This window comes from Meles meles, chromosome 18 (assembly GCF_922984935.1).
Source record: "Meles meles chromosome 18, mMelMel3.1 paternal haplotype, whole genome shotgun sequence".
Lineage (NCBI taxonomy): Eukaryota > Metazoa > Chordata > Mammalia > Carnivora > Mustelidae > Meles > Meles meles.
In genome coordinates this window covers 52,546,655-52,574,115 of record NC_060083.1, presented here as the reverse complement: position 1 = coordinate 52,574,115, position 27,461 = coordinate 52,546,655, and the positions used below count along the sequence as shown (strand labels likewise).

Here is a 27,461-nt window from a genome sequence, read left to right as displayed (position 1 = left end):
TGTACCTTGTCGGGTGATGTGTTGGGTTCTGACTGGCTCATGTTTTTGTTCTGGACTTTTGAGGTAACCAGCGTCAGAGGAGATGGACAAAGGATTAGGTCCCAGGTCACTTGCCCAGCCTTCACCCCATCTGCAGCCATTTCTCACAGTGCAGTGTCCCCTTTTCGGCTTATCTTGTTGAGTAGAATTAGCTGAATGCTTTGTGACAATTAAGAGCCCTGCCTTGAGCCCTTAGAGCTCAGCAGACTGGTGTAGTTGGGGATCAAGTGTCCTGATTTGCCCAGGACTTTCAGTGCTAACCCCTGGACAGTCCCAGGCACGATGGAGACAGTTAGTCCAACGTGGACCATCTCCTTCGAGAAGCTGGTGAATGTTCTAGGTGGCTGAGGTGTGAGGGTCATCCAGAAAAAGAATCCTTAGAGCCTGTATTGCACACATCTTCCTAAAAGCAGAAGAAACCCCTTAAGGCTGATATCCGAAAGCCATAAATCATCTTCCAGGATCCCCCGGGACTGCCTTTGTCTCCCAGACAGGGCAGCTCTGGCTTGGAGGCTCAGAGAGCAACGGTCTGGAGACATTCTGTTTTCTGAATCTCGACACTCTTTTCCATCATGACTGTTATCTGGTAGATTTTCCTCTCTTGGCCGGGTCTTCTGACTGGTGTCTTGGTTTCCAGCTCCCTCCGCAACCCCCCAGCCTGCCTACCTCCACGGTATGCTTCAAAAACACATTGGTTTTTCTTTCTTAAGCTAACGCTGATCTCCTTAGCCTAAAACCCTCCTCTAAAACCCTCCGCTGGCTTCCCATGTTCACAGGATCAAGTACAACCCGCTCAGCCCCGGCATTCCGGATCCTGCTTTGACCTGACTCTCTTTCCCTCCCACCAACCTGCCCTCCAGGGAAACAAAATAAAGCAGCCACAGTCCTCAATGGGGCTTTCGCCTCGATGTCCTCCCTACCTTTCTAGGAACTCTGCGCCCTTTCATACCTCAGGCTCCTCTCCTGGGAAAGCTCGTTCTCTCCTTTTCACCTGCCAACTTCCCTCTCCTCCGCTGTGAAGGCCGGTTCTCCCCAGCCCCTGGAGCCGAGCCACTTCCTTCGCTGCCCACAGACTCTGCCCGCACCCCCTGGACTGCTCTTTCCCTTTGCCTTGTGGGGAGGGACCTGCCTGTCTGTGTATTCTGAGGTCCCCAGTCAGGTCCCAGAGCTCCCCAGGGCCGGTCTCAAGAGCCCTGCCGGGGGTTCCTGCACACTGAGCCCGCTGAGCTAGATGTCTGGGCTTCTGGAGAAGGATCCAGACCAAAGGAACGTGAACATGGGTGCAGTGCCATTTGCCACTCACTCAAGGAATATTCGACGAAATATTCAGTGAATGTTTATAAAGTGTGCTGTGTCCCCGTAATGGGGGCATGCACGCATTACTACCCAGGCGGTCCACAAAGACCGACATGATCATCACCATTTACAGAGAAGGAAACTGAAGGTCAGAAAGAGGACCTCCCCCAGTCATATAGCCACTAAGGGGTGGAACCCGGAAAATCAGGACTGACCGTCATCTGTCACCAAAGGCAATACTATGCTATGGACTTGGGTGGAGAGAAGGCTGTGGGAAGGCTTGACTTAGATGCCTGGGGCCCGTGCAGCTGAGAGCGAAGGATAAGTGGGTGTTCTCGGCAGAGAGAAAGAAGGATGTTCCAGGCAGAGGGAACAGCATGTGCTCAGTGTGTGTGTGACATGCGGTGGGCCGCTCCCTGTGGCTGCTGTACGTGTGGCCTCCTGTTCCAGGGCTGGCCTGTCCCCTCTGTGATTACCAGATCACCATCCCCGCCAGTACCAGTCGCTGCTGTCCTTGAGAAGCACCGTGGCATTGACTCTCATGGTCCCACATGGAGAAGACTTCTGTTGGATGCCGTGCTCTCTGGTGTGGCTTCTGGTGTCTGCTTTTGCTTGGGAAGGGAGTGGAGAAACAGGACTAGTAGGAGGTGTGGGCAGAGCAGGGTATCTTTTGCTTGTGTCCTTGCATTCACCATGATACATAACTGTGCCCTTATCTCCCTGGGGTGAGGGAATCAGGACAGGTGTCACAAGGGGGGCTTGCAACTGAGTTGCAGTACAAGAAATTCATTTTCTTTGCCAGGAGGATGGGAAGAAGAGTGACCGTTGGGGCAGATACGCAACAGACGTGTTGAACCCCACGCTGGTGTGGGAGAGTTATCCAAGTCTGGGAGAGCAGGAGGCTGGTGGGTGCTAAGGCTGCTAGATCAGAAGGGCCCAGACCTGGGGGCTTATGGATGTCATGCCGTGGCGTTGGAGTCTTTCTGCGCTCAGTGAGAAGCCGTCGGATGTTTTAAAATGAGTCGGTTTCTGTGCTAGAGGGATGATTCTGGTTCGAGGGTCCGAGTGCTTCTCTGCGCTGGCTGCCCTTACAACAGATTGACAGCGAGTCCCTGTCCTTTGAGTTTCTGATTTACTTACCAGGTAATTAACTTATTAAGTGCCGTAGAGTCCAAGCATTGGTGATTAAAAAAAAAAAAAAAAAAAAAAAAAAGCTTCCAGGGGATTTGACTGTACAGCCGAACTGAAGGATCCTGGGGATGTTTGGCAACATCTGGAGACATTTGGGGTTGTCCCATCTGGAGACAAGGGTGCAGCTGGTATCCAGTGGGGAAAGGCAGGGGTCCTGCTAGCTGTACCTCAATACACAGGGCAGCTGGTCCCCCAATGAAGAATGGTCTGGACCCAGATGTCAGTAGTGCTGCGGGGGGGGACCCTGGGCTGGAGGATGGTACACGGGGGCTGGAGTTGTGCCAGTGGAAAGGCACGTGGCAGGAAGGCAGAGCCTGATGGTCCAGAGGGGAGGGAGGAAGGTCCCATGAGGCAGGATTTAGTGGGCAGGTAAGACACACTTCAGAAGCAAAAGCAGAGTCAGTGGAAGTTGGCTGCTGTCGTCTGGGCCCATCTAGAATGCTTCCCGGGCCTTTGACCAAGGTGGGAAGGGCAGGACTTGGGGAAAGACCCCTGAGTACCAAGGAGGGTATGCAGCTCACGAGGGTGTGTGAGATGGCAGGGTGAGGTGGCGGGGGCGTCACCTGGCCTCTGTGTGGCCGGATGGATTAGCAGGGACACCTTCCTGTCTGTTAGCAAAACAGCCTGGTGGTTCTGGGTCACTCTGCCCCTCTTTGTACAGAGAAGGGCTGATTAGTCTCATCCCCTTGGGAGCCTTCTCTGACTTGAAGGAAAATTCCAGCCCCAGAGATCTTGCATGGTGACTGACAGCTCCTTAATGTGAGGAGCGGCGTGGGTGTGGACGGTGGGATGTTGGGGCGTCAAAGCCATCGTGTCTGCTCCTCTGGGATGTCGGGGTTCCCTGGCTCACCCACAGTCACACCGCAGCACGTTGGCTTCTGGGAGCAGAAATGCGGAGCCCGCACCCCCCTTCCTCGCCGCCGTCCCCCAACACGGGGTCCCAGGCGGCCCAGTGCGGCCTGGCTGTGTGGCGTGTGTTTGTGCCTGGAACGAGATTTGGCTGAATCTGGTTGGGAGTGGGCCTTGACATTTGATGGTAGGGAAGGCTGGCCTCGGCCTCAGCTCCCGGGGACGCCCACAGGACACCAGGGGGAGGTGTGAGAGTTGGCAGCCTTTTGGAGTGGAAAGGCCAGGGCTTCTCGCTGGCTCTCTGGAGAACTTGGAAATGGTTGGGATTCTCTCCACTTTGCGATGGGCGAGGGGTTTTTCTCTTGGGGTGGATGATAGGACGCAGTCTCCTCTTTTTTTGGGGGGGGGGACGCCATGACAAGGTACCACAGGCTCTGTGGCTTAAACAACAGGCAGTGATTTCCTCACAGCTCTGGAGGCTAGAAATCCAAGACTAGGGGTCGGTAGGGCTGGTTTCCTCAGAGGCGTCTCTCCTTGTCTCCCGACGGCTGCCTTCTCCCTGTGTCCTCACATGGCCTTGCCTGTGTCCTAATCTCCTCTTTTCATGAGGACACAGTCATATTGGATCGGGGCCCACCTCGTGACCTCATTTTATTTAAATGGCCACTTTGAGACCCTCTCCCCAAATACACTCACATTCTGAGGTACTGGGGGTTAAGTCTTCAGCATACAAATTTGGTGGGGGAGGGTGGGGGGACACAGTTCAGCCCGTAACAGAGTCTCTCAGTGTCTCCTTGTGTGACTGGGGAGGCCCCTTAGAGGAATTTATGTGAGGAAAGTTCTAAGGAAAATTGATCGGAACCGCACCGGGCTGAACGCCCTCGAAATGTTCCCAAGGTTCATGTGATGCTCCCTCCTCCCACCGGCCCTTCTTTTCTGTGAACGGTGACACGCGTGCTGGAGAGAAATGTGACTCCCCTCATTGTGTTTTTAAAATAACTCTCATTATTCCTCCCCTGAAGATTATTTTCAAACTCTTTAAAACTAGATTTTTTTTCCCCCCTTAACATGCAGAGAAGGGATCCAATCCGCTGACTTTCTCTCAGAGGAACTCCGATTTCTCACTCTTAAGGCAATTTTTTTTTTCTTCTCCAATATCGGGGCCCCTTGTTTCTAGGAAACGTGGCTGTTTCATCCAAAAATTTCTTGAACAAATAGGGGATTTCATCTGGCAGCGAATGGGGGAGAGGGGAGACCTAAGCCCGCACCTCAGAAAATCAGACACTTCTTGGAGTAGCCTGTACGTTTGCAGAAGGAGTGACCCTCACCACCTGCGACCCCCTCGGTCCTCTGTGTCCAGGAGAAGTGCTGGGCTTGCCCCTTTGCTCCCTCCCTCACTGCTGCAGGCTCTAGGCTGACACCGTGGCCAAGATGTTGCCAGGCCCTGACCTTGCAGAAGGCCAAGAATGGCAGCTCTGAATGGAGCCGAAAGGGATGGTGTCTGTTCCCGAACAATTTGTGAGCCAAGAAAGTGTCTGGGCAGGAGCAACAGGCCCTCAGCCTTGCTCCCCTGCGTGACCCCTCTCCTCCAGGGAAGCTGGGTCAGTCTTCATCTAATACTCTTTTTAAAATTGTATTTTATTGAGTTAAGAACACCTACTGTGAGTATCTACCCCCTTACATTTTGGAGTGCACAAACCATAGGGCAGAGCCAGTCTCTAGAGCAGCTTGACCTCGCTTAGCTGAAACCTGATGCTTGTTGGTTGGCCACGCCCCGTTTCCCTTCCCCTAGCCCCTGGCACCACCTTCCCACTCTTGGATTCTGTGAAGTTAGGGACCCCACATAAGTGGGATCATGCAGTCCGTCTGTGACTGGCTTGTCCCACTTGGCAAAATGTTCTCTGTAGCGGAATGTTCTCCGGGTTCGTCCTTATTGTGGCAACCATATTGTTGCAGTTTCCTTCTTTTTAAAGATGGACCAATGTTCCATTGTCTGTCTCTGCCCCATTTTCCTTCTTCATTTGTTGACGGACTATTCGGCTGTTCGCCTGTCTTGGCTGCCAAGAACGTAGAGGAGCTAATGTCGCTTTGAGATCCCGATTCCAAGTCTTTTCAATATACACCCAGGAGTGGTATTGCCGGTCATTCCGTTTTTAATTTTGGAGGAATCTTCGTACCATTTTCCGTAGCAGCTGCACCGTCTGGCTTTCCCACCAACAATGCACAAGGGTTCCAAGTTCAATCTCTTCACTTTCCTGTGTAGAGAAGCCCAGACCGTCTCAGACCATCGCTCCCTTGGAGTACAACTCCATCCTCACCGTCTGGGAAGATCCCATCCACCCTCTAGGCACATTTTTTGGAGATCTTCTCAGCCATCCTTGTCGTCTCTTGGGTCTTTTGGGGTTAGCACCTTCCCCTTTATTTGGTGCCTAATTCAGCCCGCCCTCGTGGTCTACTGAGTAGTCTGTACGTAGCACTGTACTAAGTGCTCTACACGCTTAATCTCGGATAATCTCCGTGACATCCCTCTGATGATATAGGTACTATTGTCATCTGTTTTACAGAGAAATGAGTCTTAGTGACATTTAGGAATTTATCTAGCTTCTACATTGGGCAGGAATTTGAACTGGGCTTTTTCTGCATCCAGATCTCTAGCATTTATCTTAGTTAACTTTTTATTTTCATACAAACATCTTCCCAGTCCTCTGTGGACTTGGAGTATGTCTTCTCCCTTGTTGTACCACACCCCCCCATACAAAATGCAATGCACTTAAGGATGCTCAGTAAGTACGTGTTTAATATTTGAACAGCGAGGAGAGCAGGATTTTTATTCACACAGGCCTCTAAACACAGCCCCGCATGCAAAGTTCCAAAGATGCATTAATTATACAAAAGCTACTAATATGAATGATTCTAATCATGACCACTAACACGAATCTCTCCTGATAAAGAAAGTATATTTTTATTATAAAAGATTTTATTGGAGAGGGAGAGGGAGAGAGGGAGCCCAACACTGGGCTCGATCCCTGGACCCCAGGAGCACGACCTGAGCTGAAGGCAGACGCTTAACCAACTGAGCCACCCAGGTGCCCTGATGGTCTATATCTTTATGAGTATATAACATATCTGTCCCTGTAAAGCCTTTTTACACAAATACTTAATGAGATTCTAAGAAATTACAAAAGTATGTCAATTACCTGGGCACAAACTATCACTGTCCCCATTTTACAGTAGGGAAAGGACGTTTGGAGAGGTTCAGTGAAATCCCACCGTGGGCAGAGAAAGGAAGCCCCATGGAGCTGTGAGATTTCTTTTCTCTGTGGGTTTCTTTTCTTTGTACCACAGCCACGGAGCAACATCCAAAAGGACTGGTAATTGTAAAGTGTTGCATGGAGCAAGGGGGTGTTATTTTATTTAAAAGCCGGAGAATAATGGTGAGATAACCAAGTTAGTGAAATTGAGGGGAAGCAGGTGAATCACTGACCTGTTTTGGTTTGGGTAGTGGCTGGAATGCGGACGGGTTGGGTTGGAGGTGCAGCCCTCCACTGGATATAGCAAGCTGTAGGCAGGAGAGTGTTTCCAGACAGAGAAGGACAGGAAGGGTTTTCCTTCCTACTTGGCCATTCGTGTTCTGTTTCTGTTCCTGCTCTCCCCGGAGCCTGGAATGCTCTGGCCCATCATTTCCCCCCCTTTCTGGTGTCCGATTCCTATTCATTTTTTTTAAAAAGATTTTTAAATTTATTTATTTGACAGACAGAGACCACAAGTAGAGCAGCAGGCAGAGAGAGAGAGAGGGAAGCAGGCTCCTGCTGAGCAGAGAGCCAGATGCGGGGCTTGGTCCAGGACCCTGGGATCATGACCTGAGCCAAAGGCAGAGGCTTTAACCCACTGAGGCACCCAGGCGCCCCCCCCCCATTCATTTTTTTTAAGATTCGTTCCAGGAGTCACCACTCCTGACCCTCTCCTGGCGCTGCTGTGTTCTCACGATACCCTGAACTCACCTTCGTCACTGTACCTCCCATGTTGTCCCATAATATCCTGGCACCAGTGAGCTCCTTGGGCTCAGGGACCACATCGCCTTATCTTTGGTTTTCCAGAGTGACTGCCTGGTTGTTGAATGACTCACTGACCACGGCAAGCATACGGCAGGCAGGGAGATGCGTGGTTTCTTCAGGAGTGAGGGGTCTCCTGGGGGAATAGGAAGCTGGAAACCTCGGATACGCGAGGCTTTGCAAGTGCCCGTGATAAATGTTGACAAGAGACACACTTGGGTTGTCTTTTTTTTTTTTTCAACTGTGCCCACCCATCCAGTTCGTTTGAAAATACCCTTCAGTTGATTTTACTTCCCTTTGATTTTTTTTCAAGTGGGAAACATTTTTTATTAATAAAATTCAAAAAATAAAGAGCAGGAGAGCCGTCCTTATGGCTGTCGTCCCGCAGTCTCTCTCCCTTGAGAGAGACTCTGACTCTCTTTGCTTCTACTCTCTCTCCGAGGCTCCTGACTAAGTCGTGTCTCTGACCCTTATGTCTTTCGCACTTGGGATGTTCATTTCCCATCACCTGCCAGACGCCCTGGCGAGCTCGGTCAGCTTTCCAAAGCAGAATCCTTCTTTGGTACATCTACCTTTTCTATTCTGGGAACCGGCAGCTCTGATCATGGGAGTTAGAAACTTTGCCACCCTCCCTGAACAAGTCAATCATTTACAAGTACAGTTCACTCGAGTTAACTAGGGCTCTAACACTCGAGTTAACTAGGGCTCTAAAGCGGTGCCTTCCTCTCACCCCTGCCATTGCCTTCATTTACATATTAACTCATGCACCAGCTGCTTATTAAGTACCAGCTCTGTGGCCGTGGCTGTGTCCAGCACCATGCCAGCAGGCGTGATAACAGCATTGGACCGTGATAGACAGACGACCTGCCCTTGAAGAGCTTACTGTCTAGGAAAAAGGAGACACATAGTAAGCCATGTAATCGAGAGCCAGATAATTTCCTATGTTAGAGGGCGAGTGCTCTTGAAAAGGCAAGTAGGGGATCAGGAATGCCAAGGGTGGAGTTCAAGGTCGTAGTGTTAAGTAGGATGGTCAGGGCGGGCCTCCTGAGCGTGTTAGCAGAAGAAGGTGGTGAGCGAGTTAGTTACATAGGGAAGGGCCGTCCAGGACCAGGGAATTGTCAGAGCAAAGGCCCAGGAGCCAGAAGCTGGGCATGGTCAGGGAGCAGCAAGGTGGCCAGGGCGGCTGGATCGGCGGGAGCCAGGTGGGTGGAGGTAGGAAGAGAGTCAGGGAGGAAGGGGTCCCAACCACGTCGACCAGTTGGGGAACTTGGCCATTGTCTCTGAGTGGAAGGGCCGCTGCAGGGTTTTGAGCAGAGGAGTGACATCTTCTAAAATGATTGAAAGAGTCTTTCTGGCTGCTCTCCTGAGAAGGGGTAGAAGTGGCAAGAGGGGAGACCCACCATCGCTTGCTGGGACCGTTGCAGTATCTTCAAATGGGCCTCCCCTCTTTTCGTCTCCTTGGCAAACTTCCTCATACCTCGGGCCACTTTACCCAAGCCGGGGCTAAATCACGCCACTGCCCAGCGGTCACTGCGGGAGCCAGATGCATGCTCCGGGAATGGCATCCGAGGCCGGTTGTGATCTGGCTCTCAGCTGCTTTTCTTGCTTCGTTGTCCGTCCCTCTCTCGCCCTGGGCACTTGCTCCTATGTCTTCTCACCTTCTGTCCGGCAAAATCCTTGTTTCCCGCGTCTCCTCTTTTCCTCTGAGCTTGTCCAGAATCTCCAAGTCAGAGCACACTTCTCCGAGCTCCCGCACGCAGCCAGGGGGTTTGTGTCTGTGAGCCGCACGCCGAACCTGGTTGTGCTGCGATCTCTCAGGGTCCGTCCGGGTCACAAGCTCCCGATGGTAAGCTCCCTGCATTCCTCTCAGCATCTCTTGCTCCGTCTGCGGTGCAGAGAGGGGCCTTGCCTGGCTTTGGGGGCAGCTCTGATTAGCTAATGTTTTCGGTTCTGTTTTGCAGATCGAAGCCCTGGTGAAGGACATGCAGAACCCGGAGACGGGGGTCAGGATGCAGAACCAGAAGGTTCTGGTCACCAGTGTCCCTCACGCCATGACAGGTAATGCATCTCGTGACTTAGTCTTGGCCTGGAACTGTCCACATGCAGGGACTGACGATCTATACAGCCCAAGCAGGCTCGCTGTTGAGCAGGGAGCCCGATGCATAGCTGGATCCCAGGACCCTGGGGGTCATAACCTGAGCTGAAGACAGATGCTTAAATGACTGAGTAACCCCCTTGTCCCTCTTTACATATGGTCTTTGGCTGCTTTTATGCTACAGTGACAGAGTTAACTCCTTGTATAGAGACTGAATTATGGCCCACAACACTGAGAATATTTACAGCCTTTTACAGAGGGAATTTGCTGATTCCTGGACCACAGGCTCCTTCTGAGGAGACTGAATTATGGCCCACAACACTGAGAATATTTACAGCCTTTTACAGAGGGAATTTGCTGATTCCTGGACCACAGGCTCCTTCTGAGGAAGGGATCAGAAAGGAAAGGAGAAAAGGAATCCATAGATCACTTTGTGAAGCCGTCCGTCCCAGGAGGTCATTTAAAAAGCTTTTACTGTCACTTTCTGTTTGCCCTGTTTTCATGAAATCAGGTAGTATTAAAAAAAAAAAAAACCTCTTTGGCAGAAAAAAATGTGGTCTTTGCTCTACCCTTTCCTGATTCTTTTTGACATCCTTCTTAACCACGCCACGGGGACGGAGCAGTGTCTCTTTCCTCTGGATGTGGGATAAAGGAGCGTCATTTGAGGCTATCCGCAGACCCTTCTGACTGAACCACAGAATAAGAATGATTTTGGACAAATGTGTTGCATATGTTTGATGACTTTGGTTTTTCAGTAGAGAGTATGTTTCCTACTGAGACCTATTGTCTGCAGAAACAGCTTCTCAAAGCACTAGCTGGGGACTTGCCACCCTGCCCCACTTTGTGAACCCTCTCTCTCTCCCTCACCATAGCCTGACTGTCTTTCACTCAAGGTGCTCTGGTCTTGGCAGAGGCAAGCTGGCTGACAGTGTTCCCCTGTTTCCCTTTCTGTCTGCTTGGAAGAAGATGTGTCCCTATCTTTTTTCCCTTGAGTATAAGCGACAGAAAACCAGCCTGGCTGTTGGGAGCAAAACAGCGGTTGATCGGAACGGGACAGAATAGCTCATAGAAGGAAAGGAAACTCTGACCAGCTGCCCTGGGGAAAGGCTAGGAACCAGAGTCGTACAGGTGCCCAAAGAGTGGGGATTGACGGGCAGACTTCTCAGGGTGGCTCTGCGTTCCCCCGACATTTAAGATGTACCTGTGGCGATTCTTCTCGACACCGTCCCTGTCCCCGCCTGAATTTCCAGCCTGAATTCTCCATGGGATTGGAAAGCCCTCGGGGAGATATGTTGTCCTGCTCACCTGGGTGACTCCCATGCTCAGCCTAGCTGTTAGGGTGGCGGTTTAATAGAAGTTTCTTGAATGCGTGAGTCTGTGCTGGTCTAGCACCGAGCGAGGAAGTACTGACTGTGGAGTCAGTTACCTGGGATTGACTCCTTTGGGTGCCGCTTTCAAGCTGTGTAGCCCTCGTCTTAATCATCTCATTTTCAAAGCAGGAATAGCAATCCCTGGGGAAGAGAATGATTGTGGGAATTCAGTGGGATGGTACTGAGCGTGTGGTCAGCAAGCACGGAAGCTTGACTTGTGGTGATAGCTGGGGACTTCCCACACTGTGTCACTTAAAGCTCACGATCAAGTTCAGGGTTGATGGGACCATCTGCTTTTTGCAGACAGAGTTTCAGCCACTGGTATCCCTGTCACTAAACTAGCATATGGCTGAGCTTAGATCTGACCCCAGGGTCCATCCCCTGACCCACTGTCTGTGTGCATAAGCTACTTTCTCTCCTTGCACACAGGGCGCGCTTGGCTCCTGGGTTCGGGCGAGGCTGCCCAGCCGCCATGTTTTCTCTTGTTCCTCCTGTGGGTGAATTTCAGCTGCCTTCGCAGCAGGGCTCAGGTTGAAGCCTTGGGTCCTGCGTCAGCACTGATACAAGCAAACGGGGTAATCATCACCCAGCTCCTCGGATGGCAGGTGACCCAGGACTTCTGGGGATGAAGGTGGCTGACGTGGGATCCTGCAGCATCATTACACAGAAGACCACGTGATGAGAAGCTGGTGGCCCTGTAATCTTATTTGGTCTATTTTAGGAAGCAGTCAAGTGGATGAGAAAACCCTCAGCTCCTTGGTGGAGAGCACGGATCCATCTGCTGCCTGCCTGGGTCTCTCTGTCTCTCGGTCTGCATACCTCTGAGCAGCATTCAAGGAGACCCCGGGGAGAAAGTCTAAGAGCCCCAGTCCCAGCTAGGAGTTGATGTAGGATTTTAGATGAATAATTTTGCTTTAGAACAGCCAAGCAGGGTTGAATAAAACTGAGCGACAGACGAGAACCCGCTGGAAGCAGTAACGGTGGGCATGTGGGCATAGACAGCGGTCATATCTGGACACTTGTGCCCCAGGACATTGGGGGGGGGAGGTAAAAATTGTGGGCTGTCCATATTTAGCCATGCCCTGGGCAGGTAATTAAGCCCAGAGAGTGTATGAGTGGGTCGTAAGGGCTTTCCCCAGAGGGGCCCGGAAGAAATGCCTCTTCACTTCCGCTGAGGAAGGAAGTATTTGGAACAGTCTGGCCACAGGGACACAGGCAGTGGTATCTCAGACCCAGATCCTTCTTTGTATGTTCTGTGGGCCAGTTCCCATGCAATCAGGGCCAAGCTTGGCCTTTGTAAAGCAGGCTGAAATTGCTGGAAAATGTGGTCATTGGTGTTTGCAAGATGGCGTCTGAATTGGAGTGGGTTGTTCCAAGGGCATCTTGTCTTTTCTCGGAGCTGCTGTTGTCTTCCTCCTCCAAGAAGCCTGTTCTTATGGGGCTGCAGGGTCCAGGGTGAGGCAGAAGCAGACAGTTTCCTTGGGTCCAGCGACAGTTCTGGATTGTTGGTGGAACTTGGCTTGCTTTGGTCCTTAGATAAATCTGAATCCTTGATGGACATTGGGGAAGGTATGTACTATGGTGAGTGCTGTGAAGTGTATAAATCTAGCGATTCACAGACCTGTACCCCTGGGGCTAACAATATATTATATGTTAATAAAAAAATAAAAAATTAAAAACAAAACAATCTGAATCCTTGGGGGGGCGGGGGAGGGTGCTTGTTCTCTCCTGACCTCTCCTGATCTCATCTCTGTCTGCCCCTTCTGCTTTTTTTCCCCACACCAGTCTTCACTGCGCATTGTCCCCAGGCCAGCCCGTAAGACTTGTAGAACCCAAGACTACAAGCGGAGTCCACATCTCCTTGTCTGAAGTTATAAATCAGCCCACAGAGTGTTACCAAATACATCCCATCCTCCTGCTTTGACCAGAGTACCTTTACAATGACCTGAGAGACCAGGTCTAAATTAGAATTTTTTGACTCTTTGGGGGTCTGCCTGGGAACCTGGGAGCCTAGGCAAACCATCGCCTCACCCTTAGCTCGTTCCCACTTTTCCTCCCATCTCTTGTGGCTGGGCTCCATCTGGGTCCCCACAGACAGCATGCCTTGGGTCCGTTTTTTTCCCAGTGTTAAGACGTGCGCCATTTGCTTCCTATCTGATGACTGTTAATCCATGCACAAATTGTTGTAAAGTAAGAAAGTAAGTACTACCGGAGAGGTAAATGATGCAGGTGTATGGAAGACATTCAACAGGAAATCTGGCTGGCGTCAGATCCTGGATGACCCTGAATCATGGGCTGCGGGGTTTGGAGTGAACATTGTGGGAAGGGTGGGGGAGGGGAGCCCCTGAAAGTTTGGAGCAGAAGAGGGATGAGATCCCAGCTGAGCCCAGCGGAGACCAGTCAGGCAACAGCGTGGAGGAGGGAGTGGAAGTCGATGATTTGCTTGGAAACTCTGACAGTGGCCAAATACTTCTGGTTTGTAGGAAGTGACGTTCTACAATGGATAGCCCAGCGGCTTTGGATCTCCAATCTGGGTGAGTGTTTGTCCAGCACCCTGGCAACAAGGACCGCTGTGTGTGCCCAAAGAAGCCCTGGAGGGTAGAGACTAAAGGGAGGCTGAACATTTGTCTCTGAGAAACTGACATCAGAAGACAAGGCATTTATGTGTAAAACAGCCCAAATCACAAGTGAAGGCATGATAATGGGGCGGGGGGGGGGGGATAATTGTTTCGTACAAAATATTGAGAGCACGTGAATAATGGGTAATTGGGGAAGCATCAGCCAAGACAGAATTCTTGGAGGGGGTGATACCCACATACAGCTGGTTTTGAAAGAAGGGGTGATTGTGAATTGTGGAGGGGAGCCCTGAGCAGTGGTGTAGAAATGGAATGAATGAGACAGGGAGTGGGAATGAGGGGAACTTGGGAGAAATGGCTTCAGCTGGGTGTGGAGAGCCGTGGAGGGGTAGGGGTATAGTAGGCATGTCTACAGATTCCAGGCTTTTAAAAAAAGATTTATTTATTTGAGAGGGAGAGAGAGAGAGAGAGAGCATGTGCAGGGAGAGGCCCGATGGAGAGGGAGAATCCCAAGCAGATTCAGTGCTGAACCTGACTCAGGCTCAATCCCAGGACCCCAAGATCTCAACCTGAGCTGAAATAAAGATTCAGATGCTTAGCCAACTGAGCCATCCAGGCAGCCCTGAAAATTCCAAGTTTTATCTGGAAGACAAGTAATAGGAAGCTATGGGGGATTTTTGAGCATGGCAGTATGCATTATAATCATATATGTGAGGATGTTTGCAGCAATTTTGAGGGACGGATCGGAACAGAAAAAAAATCCAAGGAACAGACTTCCCACTAGAAAAAAGGCTGTTGGTACAACAAGACATAAAACATGATACTTATCGATGATGGAGGGAATGAGACATGAAGGATGAAGAAGGAAGGTTGGGGAGAAAGTCTCCTTAGGCTTTGGAGGCTGAGATAGGGGATGGGATGTGGGTTGGGTCCTTGGCCTGCGGACTGGAGGGATGGAATTCTTTCTCAATGACGATGGAAAGACACCTGCTACCTTGGGGCCTTTGAGAAAGAGCCAGGAAGGTTCTCCTTTAACTGATGCAAATCCAGAAGCAGAACTGTTTCCAAGCACAGTGGAGGTTGTTGGGAATTAAAGTAAGGTGCGGAGGAGTGGGATCTGGACCCAGGACGCAAGCAGGACTGAGCATGGGGTAGAAGTTGACAATAAACATGTCCTTCTCTTTCCTTTCCTCTTTGAGTGAGGAACTTTTTGTTGGTCAGAGACATTGTCTCCCTGCTCCTGGGGACTTCACCAGACCCAGAGGCCCAAGCAAGCTTCTCTAACATCTGCAGGGAACCACCTGTGGCACCCATTAACATTTGGGTTCATTGTCTCTCCCTGGACCTGGGAGTTGTCATTCTCAGGGGTCAGGCTGGGGAATCTTCCTCTTACCATGCTCCCCAGCTGATATTTGCCCATAGCCAAGTTCAGGAACCACTGCCCTCACTTCTTGGATGAAGTGCTGTTAGCATGGGGGCACCTCTCCTGGAGTGTGGGGTGCTTTGTGGGAGTCGGGCAATGAGCTGCTTCTGCCTTCGGTGTCCGCTCTTGACTTCCATGTCTTACTGTTTCTTCTCAGAGGCACAGAACTTGGGCAACTTTATTGTCAAGTATGGCTACATTTACCCCCTGCAAGATCCCAGGAATCTCGTTCTCAAGCCTGACAACAGCCTCTACCGATTTCAGGTAGGTCTTGGCCTTGACCTTCGTGTTCATATGGGATTAGTCTTATCTGAGAAGGTAATTGTGTGGCTTCATATCCTCACAGATCAGAACTTTCAGTACTTTAGAAATGGTGGGGGGGTCTAAAGTAGTTACATCTCGAGCCACAGGTCTGGGGGCGCAGGAGGACAGTCACAGCCCAGTATTTAAGCATGGTTTCCTGGTTTCTTTTGTAGACGCCGTATTTCTGGCCCACCCAGCAGTGGCCGGCTGAAGATACAGACTACGGTAAAACCCCAACCCTCACCCATGCTTTTGGTATGCTTAACACGCTGCTTATTTACTTGCCACACTTTGGTGACATTTGTCTTGCTGTCATCACGAACTTTATGTCAGTTCACATCTGTATTGGGAGTGTTCCCAGAGAAGGGAGCAGGGGTCTGCTGAGACCTCCTCCTACCAAGCCAAGCACAGCAGCCTCATGCATGGAAATTCTGCAGAGGCAGTTTTAAAATATGATGATGATGGAAAATATCTTTGCTTTTTTCCCCAGCCATCTATCTAGCCAAGCGAAATATAAAGAAGAAAGGGATTTTAGAAGAATATGAAAAGGTACAGAAATGCTTTCAAGTACAAGTTATTATAATTGGAATAAAGTCTTGAGCTGTTTTATTTCTGCTTCTCCCTTTGCTACATCATATGTACCCTCATCATCCATCCCTCCATCCATTATCTAGCCATCTATCCATCCATCCACCATCCATTCTTTATCCTCCATCCATCCATCCATCCATGCATGCATGCATGCATCCATCCATCCATCCATCCATCCACTATCTACCCAACCATAATCCACTGTCCATCCATCCACCCACCCACCCTTTATCCATCATCCACCCATCTATCCACTATCTATCCAACTATCCATCTACCATCCATCCATCCCCCCTTCATCCATCATCTATCCATCCCCCACTGTCTATCCATTCATCCATCCATCCATCCATCCATCTACCATTCTTTCACCTACTATCTGTCCATCTACCATCCATCCACCCATCCACCATCTATCCACACACCCACCATTCATCCATCTACCCTCATACACCGTTCTTCCATCCATCCACCAACCATCCTTCCATCCATCCATCATGCATCCACCATTCATCCATCCATCCATTTAGAAGCAATTCCTGAAGTATATTCCTCTCCCTGTCAAACTTTAATTTCTCCTGCTGTAATTTAAGCTCTTGCCTCCGTGGCTACTGGACACACAATAGCTACTACCTTTCTTTTGTTGTTCTAAAACAATGAGACAATTAATATGCCTGATAATGGATATTATGTGATGAACAGATTTGAACTTGAGTTTGTGATGGGAAAACAATAGTGTCATTTTGTTTTAGGCCAGATGAGTCAGATTTCTCAAAGAACACACCCTCACCCTCAAAAGGCTAGATTTCTGGGCAGACAGCAACAACCTTTCTGTGTTTTTATTCTTTACAAACATATTTTTGGAAGAGCGAGCATCAAACCAATGTTAGGACTTGCCTTGTGCATCTTTGTGATGTTCTGTCATTGAATATTGAGTTTCTGCATTTTCTCCCACTCTCTCCTCTTCCTAATCATATTTGGGATATAGTTATTTAAAAAAAAAATCAAAGCCAGGGTGTGGCTTTTTTTAAAAATTTTTTTTTAAATTTATTTATTTGACAGAGAGAAATCACAAGTAGGCAGAGAGGCAGGCAGAGAGAGAGGAGGAAGCAGGCTCCCCGCCAAGCAGAGAGCCCGATATGGGACTCGATCCCAGGACCCTGAGATCATGACCTGGGACGAAGGCAGAGGTTTTAACCCACTGAGCCACCCAGGCGCCCCGGGTGTGGCTTTTGTTGTAAAGGTTTTTTGAGAATTTGGTGCTACCCTTTGAATGAATGTCTTTGCAAAGCTGGGATGGGAGATCATTTGGTTGGGGCTAGGTAGCTGTAGAGCCGGAGACATGCCCTCATTGACTTAGAGCTTTCTGCCTTCTGCACACCAGTATGTCACAGGGCTTAGTGTTCTTTTTGTTTTCCATTTCTAGGAAAATTACAATTTCTTGAACAAAAAAATTAACTACAAATGGGACTTTGTCATTATGCAGGCCAAAGAGCAGTACAGGTAAGCAGAAGAAAACGTTTGTCCACTGGTTGTCCTTCTTTCCTCCCTTCTTCTTTTGTTTCTTTTTATTAAACAAACCTTTCCTGGGCACTTATGTGTCCAGCAGTGGGCTGGGTCTGGGGAATATAAAGGCACAGTCTGGGGTCAGGTGGATGGGCAAACAGGCTGTGATGCTACACGGAGGTGAGGGCCTCACACAGGAGTTTCCAGAAGGAGCTGGAGGAACAACATTGGACCTGGAAGCTGCATAGACGTTTTCCAGACGAAGAATGGTGGTGGTGGATGGAGAGGAAGGGTGAGGTGTGAGGAGGATCTTCTAAGCAGACAGAACCAGAGTCTGGAGTCAGAAGAACACCTGCTTGATGCAGTTGAACAGTGTAGCTGAAGCAGAGAACAGGGAGACTGGGACTGAAGGAGTGAGACCCGAGATGTCAGCCGGAGCAGATCGTGAGCGGGTTTTGTGCTAAGGGCCCTGAGGAGCCATAAAAAGCTTAAGTGGGTTCGTGTGGTAGAACCACCCACTGCCGCTCTCATTTGCCTGCAGTCCACTTCAGAACTAGAGCCGGAAGGCCCTGGAAGGCTCTGCCTTGTCTCTGAGAGCCACGTGTACATGTTGGAGAGAATGAATCAGTCAGAACGAGGTCAGGCTGTCGTAACAAACAGCCCCGAGGTCCCGGGGCCACGAAACCACAGGTTCATTTCTTGATTGTGTTACATGTCCACTTGGGTTCGCGGGGGCTCTGAAGTGCCTTATGCCCACTCCAGAAGCCATGCTGAAGGAAAAGCACCATCCAGGCTTTGCCTGTTGCTGGAACAGAGGGAAGCAAAGCCTGTGTGGGTCACAAGTGGTGCATGTCACTTCTGTTCACGATGCATTAGCCAGAGCAGCTCCTCATATGGTTGTGCCCAACTTCAAAGGTATTTGGGTAGGGATGTACGATCCTACTGTGTGCCTGTGACATAGGGGAGTCAGAATACCTGGAGACCGATACCAGATAGTACCAAAATGGATAAGTCTGGCGGGCCCAGCCACTCACTCTGACAGGTCCAATTTCTGGAGGGTCTGGCTTTGCTGGTGCATAGTTGCGTTGGACAGCAGGCTCTCATCAAGTGGCCTTAGGATTGGAGTAGTAGGGATTGTTAGGGCTCTCTAGAGAATAGGATATATATATGTATGTTTGTATATCGAGAGATTTATGATAAGGCATTGGCTCACACAGTTTCAGAGGCTGAGAAGTCACAAGACCTGCATTTGGCAGGCTGGGGACCCAGGAGTCAATGTTTTAGTTGAGTCTGAAGGCAGGAAGACGGATGTCCCAGCCCAAGGCCGTCAGGCAGGAGGAATTCCTTGTCATTTAGGGAAGCATCATCCCTTTTGTTCCACTCAGGGCTTCAACTTAAAATACTTTCATCTGAAAACACCCTCAGGGATACACCCAGAATAATATTTGGTCAAATATCTAGGCATCTCACAACCCAGTCAAATTGACCCATAAAATTAGCCATCATAAGAGGTGAGCACTGTTATTCAGGAGTGCCAGTTTGGGAAACACAAAAATTCTAATTGCAGATGGTTTTCTTGCCTCCAAGGGGAAATATCTTCTCTGAGGCTTGAGATTCAGGTAGGGGAGCATTGCTCAGAGATCTGGCTTGGGCCTTTCACCATTGACATGTTTCTGCCTGGCTATGTCAGAGACAGAGCAGCTGAGGGGGAATGCTCTAACTTCCCATCACTTGTATTTGTTCATAAGGCTTCATTTGACGAGCTCTGCTTACGGTCTCAAGTTTTGAGTTTCTACTGCGTTCCACACTGAAATGGAACCCCCTCGTCCTCCTCCAGCTCTCTGCTCTTAGCAGGAAGGATAGTCCAGTGATCCCCAGGACCGCAGATCCTGACACAGACTTTTCAGGACACGCTAGCTGCCTGTGCACTTCAGGGCTATTTTCAGTGGCTTTCACATGCCCCACCACTTGGGCCTTGGCCCCAGCCTAGATAAAGCTCCATGCTGCCCATGTCATAGGACATCCTCCCCTCCATCCCTTCCAGATACCTTGGGATGAGAAATTTATAAAAGGTTCTTACCTTCTGAGATACTGGCTTTTCCCCACTGATTCCATTGCTTGACTCAAAGGCTGCCTCTGAATTCAGAATTTGTGTCTGCAGTGGCTTATTTTGTGTGTCAACTTGTCTAGGCCACAGTGCCTAGGTAAGTGGCCCACTACCAGTCCAAGAGGACATTGTAAAGTGCTTTTTTAAAAAATTTTTGATTTTTAAGGAATTTCTATGCCCAGTGTGGGGCTCAAACTCACAACCCCGAGATCAAGTCTCATGCCCCACAGACTGATCTAGCCAGGTACCCTGTAAAGGTATTTTTTAGATGAGATTAACATTTAAATCAGTAGTCTTTGAGTAAAGTAGATTACATCCATTGTGTGGGTGGGCCTTGTCTAATCAGTCGAAGGCCTTAAGAATAAAGACAGGTTTTCTGAGGCAGGAGTTATGCTTCCAGGTTGCCTTTGGACTCAGACTGCAACATCAACCCTTCCCTGGGCCTCCAGCCTGCTGGCATGTCCTGCAGAATTTGGACTTGCCAGCCACCTAAAATGTGTGTTATTCCTTAAAATAAATAAATTGTGCCTCTATCACTCTATCTAATCTCCTACTGTTTCTGTTTCTACAAACAGAGGGTCTCACCACTAAATTGGGTTGGCTTACGAGGCAACCGTTTTGTCATCCTCAGCCTCTCCACACACACCTCTTTTCTGAACCCCAGACTCCGTATCTAGCTACTTAACATCGCATATTGATGCCACCCCTCCAACTTCACTTGTTCGTATTTGAATGTTTCTCTCCCTCATACCCCAAACCTCTTCCTCTAGTGTTACCCACACCCGTGCAAGGGACCCCATTTTCCTCCTGCCCCCAAGTCTCCATGCCCAGTGTCCAGTCATCCAGCCCTGTGGGCCGCCCCTGGCAAAACTCCTTCCACCCCACCTGCCCTCTTCCATCAGCCCCCACCTCTCTGCCCTGGGACATCACAAACCGAGCGCCATAAACAACAGACCTTTATTTTCTCACGGTTTGGGAGGTTCCGAAGTCCCAGCTCAAGGTTATGGCAGGGCTTAGTTTCTGGTGAGGACTCTTTCTGGCTTTCAGATGGCCGCCTTCTTGTGTCCTCATGGGAGAGGGAGAGTGTGTCCTGTTATACCCATCACAGAAGCAATGCCAGAAAGGACCATTGTTGTTAGTTAGCCACTGGCTCGATGTACAAGTCCCTCTGCCATGGTAGAGACGGCACGGTGCCTCAGGCCATCTGTGTCCCCCCATCCTGAGGCCGCGGGGTCGTTAACCTGGTGGAAAATGCAGTTAGGCTGGCAAGGGGAAGTGGAAATGACAGTGTTCATATTTAATTTCCAGAGGAGGCTGGCACAATAGCCCGCCGGAATGGCACCCTCCCTTCATCTGGCTCTCTAGATACGATGATGTTATTCACAACCCGTGAGCGGGCACATAAATCTGCCGTCCCTGTCTCGGGGAGGACACACGCGTCATCCCACGTTGCCCGGGCAAACAAGCATCCGCATGTGGGTGCAGGTCGCCGTGGAAATGGTGCTGAACGAGATCCACGGCATGATTGTTAATGCGGCCTGGCTTCCGTGGGAGGGGAGCGCGGCATCGTTTCCTCTCTGTCGTGGGGAAAGGGGGAGACAGAGATAAGCGGGAAAATAAACAGCCTTTTATGATCATCAGCGAGGTCTGGAAAAACCCTGAGACGGAGCGGAAGGGACAGGGAGGGAGACACACGGACCCCTCCGCCCCCCTCCCCCAGGCCCAGAATTTTCCCTGGCACGGAGCGCAGGCATGGCCAGACGTTGACGACGCTGTTTGTCACCACAGGGAAACGTGAAGCCAGGGGCGTCAGAGGTCAGCCCAGAATGTCACCCACACCCGCTGCAGGGGTGCAGGTGGCGGAGGTCCGATGCTGGGGCCAGTCATGCTGGGATGGCCGCACGGCGCTCAGGCGGAGCTGGACCCGGGGGCTGGAGGCGGGTTCGAGTCCCGCTCTGCTCCTTGCTCACAGTGTGACCGTCCGCGGGGCACATTCAGGCTGTCTCTACTTCCATCCCTGGAGCCTCTAAGTCAGGGGGACGAGGTCCCTGGGGGGATTAAATGAGTCAGTGCTCGTGTGATACCTCGCGTTTGCTGTGATTATGATTCTGACAAACACAGATTACTTGGACAGGCGGGGAGAGTGGTCTGCAGCATCAGGAATGGGGTACATCACTGAGCAAAAACGCGAAGTCTGACTGGCCTTTGGCTTTTCAGGACCGGAAAGGAAAGGACTAAGGCAGACAGGTATGCGTTGGATTGCCAGGAGAAGGCGTATTGGCTGGTGCACCGATGCCCCGTGAGTATCGGCCTTCCTGGCCCAGCTGCCTCCCCCAGCTCACGCCTCCCCCAACCCCACCCTGTACTCACCACCCCTTTTGCCGGCCCATTTCCGCTGGGGCCACAAGGGAATCAGCATGAGTGCGTCTCTCGGTGTTGGGTTAGCGTCCGAGCACCTCTTGGTGGAGGAGGACAGAATCTGCCTGCATGGAGTGAGCTCATGGTTCCTGTGGTGGTGTTGGGTCTAAGCGAGGTGACCTCTGGGAGGAAGCCGAATGAGCTTGTCTTTTGGGAGGGCTGGATTTTTTTTTTTTTTTTTTTTTTTTTGGCCGTGACACCTTGGAAAAAGAATACAAGAAGAAAAAACTAGAACTCAGGCTCCCCATAAAATGCGGTAGAGAACTGGAAGTCCGCACAGCCCAAGCCAGGCCTTGTGTCTCTTGCGCCCTCTCCTTTTCCTTTTCCAGCTCCGTCCCCAGCAGCTGCGGTGGGAGGAGGCGAGAAGGAGTGAGTGTGTGCCGTGCCTCATGCCTTAGAGCACATTGCGTGTCTGACTCAGGGACGTTAGGGGCCCAGAGACACAGGCTGGGCACAAGTGATGTGGCTCGTTATGGCCCCTTACCGGGAATGGTCACCCACTGGGGTTAACCCTGCAGCCTCAGTTTCCTCCTGGGGCAGATCTGGGTGCTGCCGATGGGTCACTGGAGGTGGGAGATGTCAGAGGGATTCTGGAACATGAAGAGGTCAAAGCGATGTTCTTCCTCTTCGTCCTTTAGTTTCCCTACTGCTCAGCTGACCATATTCGCAGAACCAGAAAGTGAACCGGGCTCGTCACTGTGCCCAAGCTTCTGGATCTTGGACCTTGGAACTCATCAGATTTTGGCCATTTTTGCTTGCTTTCTTTCTAAATTCAAAACAGATAAAGTGTACGGTGTTCCATCTGTGGAGGCGTTTGTTTCCATGCCTCATTGCTGAGATTAAGGTCCTGGGGTTGATCCTCAAGAAGCTTGTTTGGGTTTGCTTTGTTCCAAGATTCCTCCTCTAGACAAATCAGTTAGCTGATGCCTGACACGGGTCCCTGGAGCTGGGTGAAGGAGTACACAGCTGGGATGAGAGTGTTCTAGAGAAACAGCCAAGCACATGTTCCCCTGCTCTCCCTACCGCCTCATGTAGCTCAGGAGTGAGATATTTGTAGGACAAGGACACTGCCATTGTTCAGCCTGCCTTCTGTCATCTGTTCCTGAAGGGGGAGCCTGGGCGGGGATAAGGGCACAATGAGTGCGGAGGCCACTCATTGGGCAAGACACCCTGGTGCCCGTGGCACTCATGATGGGGAGGGGACCCTGCTCCTTGCAGGGTGGAGAATGGCTTCATGTTACTTGCAGAGAACCCATGGTGGGGAAATGCCAATGTGACTGCGTCCCTGGTAAAGTGGCATAGACTGGTGGTGCCCAGGACCTGCCCTGGGTCTCTCTCCTCCCCTCTGTCCCTGAAACCAGGAGACCCATAGGGGACAAAGTGCAAAACAGATGATCTGAGTTTCCCCCACTTCTCTGGGAACAAGCTCTCGGCCCCTGTACCAGGCAGATGGCTGAGAGATTCTTCACAGTATGATGCAGAACTCCCTAAAATTTGACCATGTGACTCTCCGATTTCTGCTTCCGCCATCACCTGCCCTGCCTCCACTCCCCGCCCTACACCACCGCTGCTATTTCCTCTGCCTCCATCGTCATCATCGTCATCATCATCATCATCATCATCATCATCATCATCATCATCACGGCAGACCTCACACCACACATCACTGTGTGCTGGGCACTGTGCTGGGCTTTACTCTACGTCTGTTCTCTCATTTCATCTTCACAGCCCCGGGTAGAAGGTGCTGTTATTCATCCCATTCTGCAGATAGGAAAGTTGAGGCTCCGGGATGTTGCTGGAGTTGCACAGCTAGCAAGGGCCAGACTGCAGAGCACTCTCTCCTGGCCCCTGAGCTCTTCTGCCTCTCCCCACAATGGCACGGGATGTCTTAGGGCATCGAAGTCCTTTCTGTCCCCTCCTTGGTCATTAGACCATCGCATGAGTCCCTGCTGCCTTAACAAGACACCGGGGTTCAAAGGTAGCCAGTCCCTCTTTGAGAGTGCCGGGGAGCCGAGTTCTCAATGAGGTTCTGATGTCCCTGGAACCGTCGTAAAACCCCACGGACACAAAACTGTTTTTCATGTCCAGTCTCTGGAAGTGCTGTTTCCTGGGTCCAGACTGCATGGGCGGTCCAAGGTGGGGCTGGGCTGCCTGTGGGTCCTGTTGTCCCTGACTGCCCTCAATCACCCGCAGCCTCTGGGCGGGGTGTTCTGTTGGAAGGACATCCTGCTGGAAGTCTGCCTCAGCCTAGAAATTGAGCAGTCTCCCTGACAGACCCGCCAAGCCCGGGAGCTTAGGGGCTGTCAGACCATCTCCAGGAGACCCAAACAGACTGTCAGTTTGGTGGGAAGAGAGCCAGCCAGGCAGACTAACTTTTGGCTCCATGGAGCGTGCAGCACCCAGTCTGGACTGTCTGTAACCGACTGTCGTAGCGCAGGACGCGGCTTGCCGTCCCGCCGCGGTTCCCCTGTTCCCTTGTCTGTTCCTTGATCTGTGAAACCTTCACAGGCCCTGACTCTGTGCCAGCTGAGTTTGGTGCTGGGCATAAAATAACAGCTAAAAATCATCAAGCACCGCTGCGTGCCCGTGGTGAGCTCTCGGTGTGGGCGATCCTGTTCACCTGATGATGATGCTGGCGAGTGGGGAGTCTCGCCACCCCCAGCATTCAGATGGGGCGATCGAGGCTCAGAGAAGGCCAGGAGGTTGCACAGCCCTGGGGTGTGAATCTACTTCTGTCTGATGGGCTGCTGCTCTAGGAGGGGACACCCACGGGAGTGTGGGGTCAGATGCTATATCAGGGATACGATCGTGGGCAGAGGCCAGGCCCAGATGTGGGTGATGGTGGCTGAGGGATGTGACCCAACCCCCATCCGGAGCCCAGATGCTGCCTGGGACTCAGCATCCGGGGACTGGGGACAGGGTCTGGAAGAGGAGAATAGTGAAGGAAAACGATGTTCCTCTCTCGTTTTTTACCCAAGTGAAACAGAGTGCAGATCTGGACGGGAGGCAAACAGTTAATTGTGTAAATCAACAGAGAGAGACTGGTTCCCTTAGAGTAGTCGTCTGGGGGCCTTTGGTGTATCTTTGTGGCACTGTGACTTCTGAGTCATAGAAGTGAAGTGGACCTGAAGTCACAGAAGTCACAGTGGACCCGAGGATAGGGTCCACTGACATAGGGACTATGGTATATGTAGACCGTGGTCCAGGGACAGTGGCGCTGTGTGCTCTAAACCACAGGGTCTCTTGTCTGAATATCATCTAAATGGCCTTCCTGTCAACCACCAACACTGACACTCAACCAGAGAAGAAGGTTCTGCCTTCCGTTTCCGGTCGAGGTCGGGCTAAATGTCCAACAACAGAGAAACAGCAAAATGGATTTAAATAAATAAATAGATACACTTAAATCTTTAAACATGAGACGATATCCACATGAGGGAGCATTAGGAAGCTATTAAAAATTTGTATTTTCCAAGGCCATTCAGTGACCTAGGAAAATGGTCCAACCTATAACGTGATGTCGTAAAAACAGGTGGAAAACCCACATACTCTGTCTGATTCGAAGGAAGAAAGAAGTTGACATTTAGTTGGTGGGTGTCCACCCTGTACCAGGTGGGGGTATTTGAATGATGAGCCAGGACAGACAGTGGCCTGTGCCCTCGAGGAGCTGACGGTCTGGCGGAGAGACAGAGACAGAAGCGAGTGCGCAGGCAAATGTGTGTGGAAAGGCAGGACAGCTGGAAAGAGGCAGGGGTCCTGCGTCAGCTCAGGGTCTGGGTACCGCTCCCCAGGGAAGCGCTGTTCCAGCCAAAACCCAGAATCTCCCCACGGCTGCCCCAGATCTACCTCTTTCCCCTGCTTTGTTTTGTTGATACAGATATTTGGTCTTTTATTATTTGTGTTCTGTCCCGTGCTCCAGAATCGTCTGAGCTGGTACGTTAGGGAGAAGAGTCGTGATGAAGGAGAACAGAACAGGAGAAGGGACAGGAGGGGTAGGGAGGAGTGCCACCAACAATGTCCTTCAGCTCCCCGGCCGGGTGCTGCTGGCGAATGCTGATTCTGGGGACCTCGCTTCCTCATGGAGCAGTCATGGGGGCGGCACAGAGGTTCTTTCCTAACCTAAGTTATGATGCATTTAGCAAATTGCCGCTTCGGCTTATGCCCGAGGGGTGTTCCTGGGGCGGCACACCCTGGCGCTCATAGAGGGAGGGTTGGCTGTCTTTGTGGGCCGTCTGCGTGTGGCGCTGGGACTGGATGGGTCTGCGTGTCTCCTTATCCACTAGCGGCCCTCCGCAGGGATTGCCCTGGTTTCCTGTGCACTGGCGGGCAGCTCTGGGTCACCTGAGCGTTGATCACCCTCACCTGCCAGAAACTACATCAGCAGTGGTCACGGGGAGCAAAGACTTGATGCTACCGGATGGATGGATGGATGGATGGATGGATGGATGGATGGATGGATGGATAAATGGATGGATGAATGGTTGGAGGGAGCCTGGGAGTCTTCCAAACCAGCGGAGGGGCAAAGGCAGCTGCCTGGGCAGTTCTGAAGTCAGGGCACTGGGAGGGGACCGTGGCTCAGTGGGGAGTGACTGACATCTTGGAGATGCTGCTCGGGGGAGACAGGAGATGGGGCAGCAAGGTGGCCAGTGCTCATTACTGTTATGCAGGTGCATCTGTGAGTGCCGGGGCAACCAGTGATAGCAGAACGTGGGTCAAGTTCACAGGAAAGATTTGGAGAACTAACTCAAGACTTGGGCAGACAACTGCTCTGAAGCTGCTGAGGTTGTGAGGGCCAGGAGCACGGGCTGTGTGTGTGTGTGTGTGTGTGTGTGTGTTGTCTGTCTCTTCAGTTACCCTGGGGGGATTTCTTTGTACCAGATGGAAAGGACAGTTCCTAGAACTCACTTTAGGGAAAGGCGCAGATTCTGATGACCGAGCTCCCCTCCCCCAGTCCCTGCCTCCTTTGCTAGGTTCCATCCGTGGAAGACTGGCTTGGACATCTGTATTGTCCCTTGTAGCACCTGTCACAACTGTGATTTATCATTTGTGTGATAAATTGCCAAGTGCCTTGCCCACAAAGCTAGAGGTGCCTTGAGATGCCAGCTGGAAATGCCTATAAGTGTCGCATTCCCCACAGGCTCCCAGGCTGAGCACGATGTCAGCCACGGGAAGGTCCACGTCTGTGACAGCGGGGGTGAGGACAGTCACTCCCTTCCCCTGTCTTTCTCCCCACCGATTTTCCACTACGTTCTTTTTTCTCTTCCTTGCCTCTGCTCTGTGCCCAATATGTGCCCCCCCCCCGGTAGGCTGCTGAGCTAAGTTGGCCGATTTAGCAAGTAAAATAGAGGATGCCCAGCTAAGTTTGAATTTCAGATAAACAGCAAATGATTCATGTCACATTATTTTGATGTTTATGGTATATGTATATCAAAAGCATATGGAATATATTTAATGTAAATCATGTATCAAAATTATCCGTCATTTGTCTGAACATCCAGCCTAACTGGGCATCCTGTATTTTCCTTGGCAACCATCCCTCTGGACCGAACATGTGGGTGAGCTTGAATCTGAGGGGGGGAAAGCTCAGGGGCCTTCGGCCTCAGTGTAGTGGGCCTGGTTGGTCCCATGTGTTGGGAACTTGGTGGTGG

The 27,461-nt window shown here is 51.0% G+C and overlaps 1 protein-coding gene across 2 annotated transcripts in view; it reads left to right on the top strand.

The window, feature by feature from the left end:
* RGS9 (regulator of G protein signaling 9) overlaps window positions 1–27,461 on the top strand; it is a 63,030-nt gene that overhangs the window by 1,018 nt on the left and 34,551 nt on the right. For both annotated transcript variants that reach the window (XM_045986484.1, XM_045986483.1), the window contains exons 2-8: window positions 9,389–9,485; window positions 13,376–13,426; window positions 15,049–15,155; window positions 15,368–15,419; window positions 15,685–15,743; window positions 17,212–17,288; window positions 21,616–21,697. In XM_045986484.1, coding sequence (XP_045842440.1) covers window positions 9,389–9,485; window positions 13,376–13,426; window positions 15,049–15,155; window positions 15,368–15,419; window positions 15,685–15,743; window positions 17,212–17,288; window positions 21,616–21,697 — 525 coding nt within the window. The remainder of the gene's footprint in view (window positions 1–9,388; window positions 9,486–13,375; window positions 13,427–15,048; window positions 15,156–15,367; window positions 15,420–15,684; window positions 15,744–17,211; window positions 17,289–21,615; window positions 21,698–27,461) is intronic.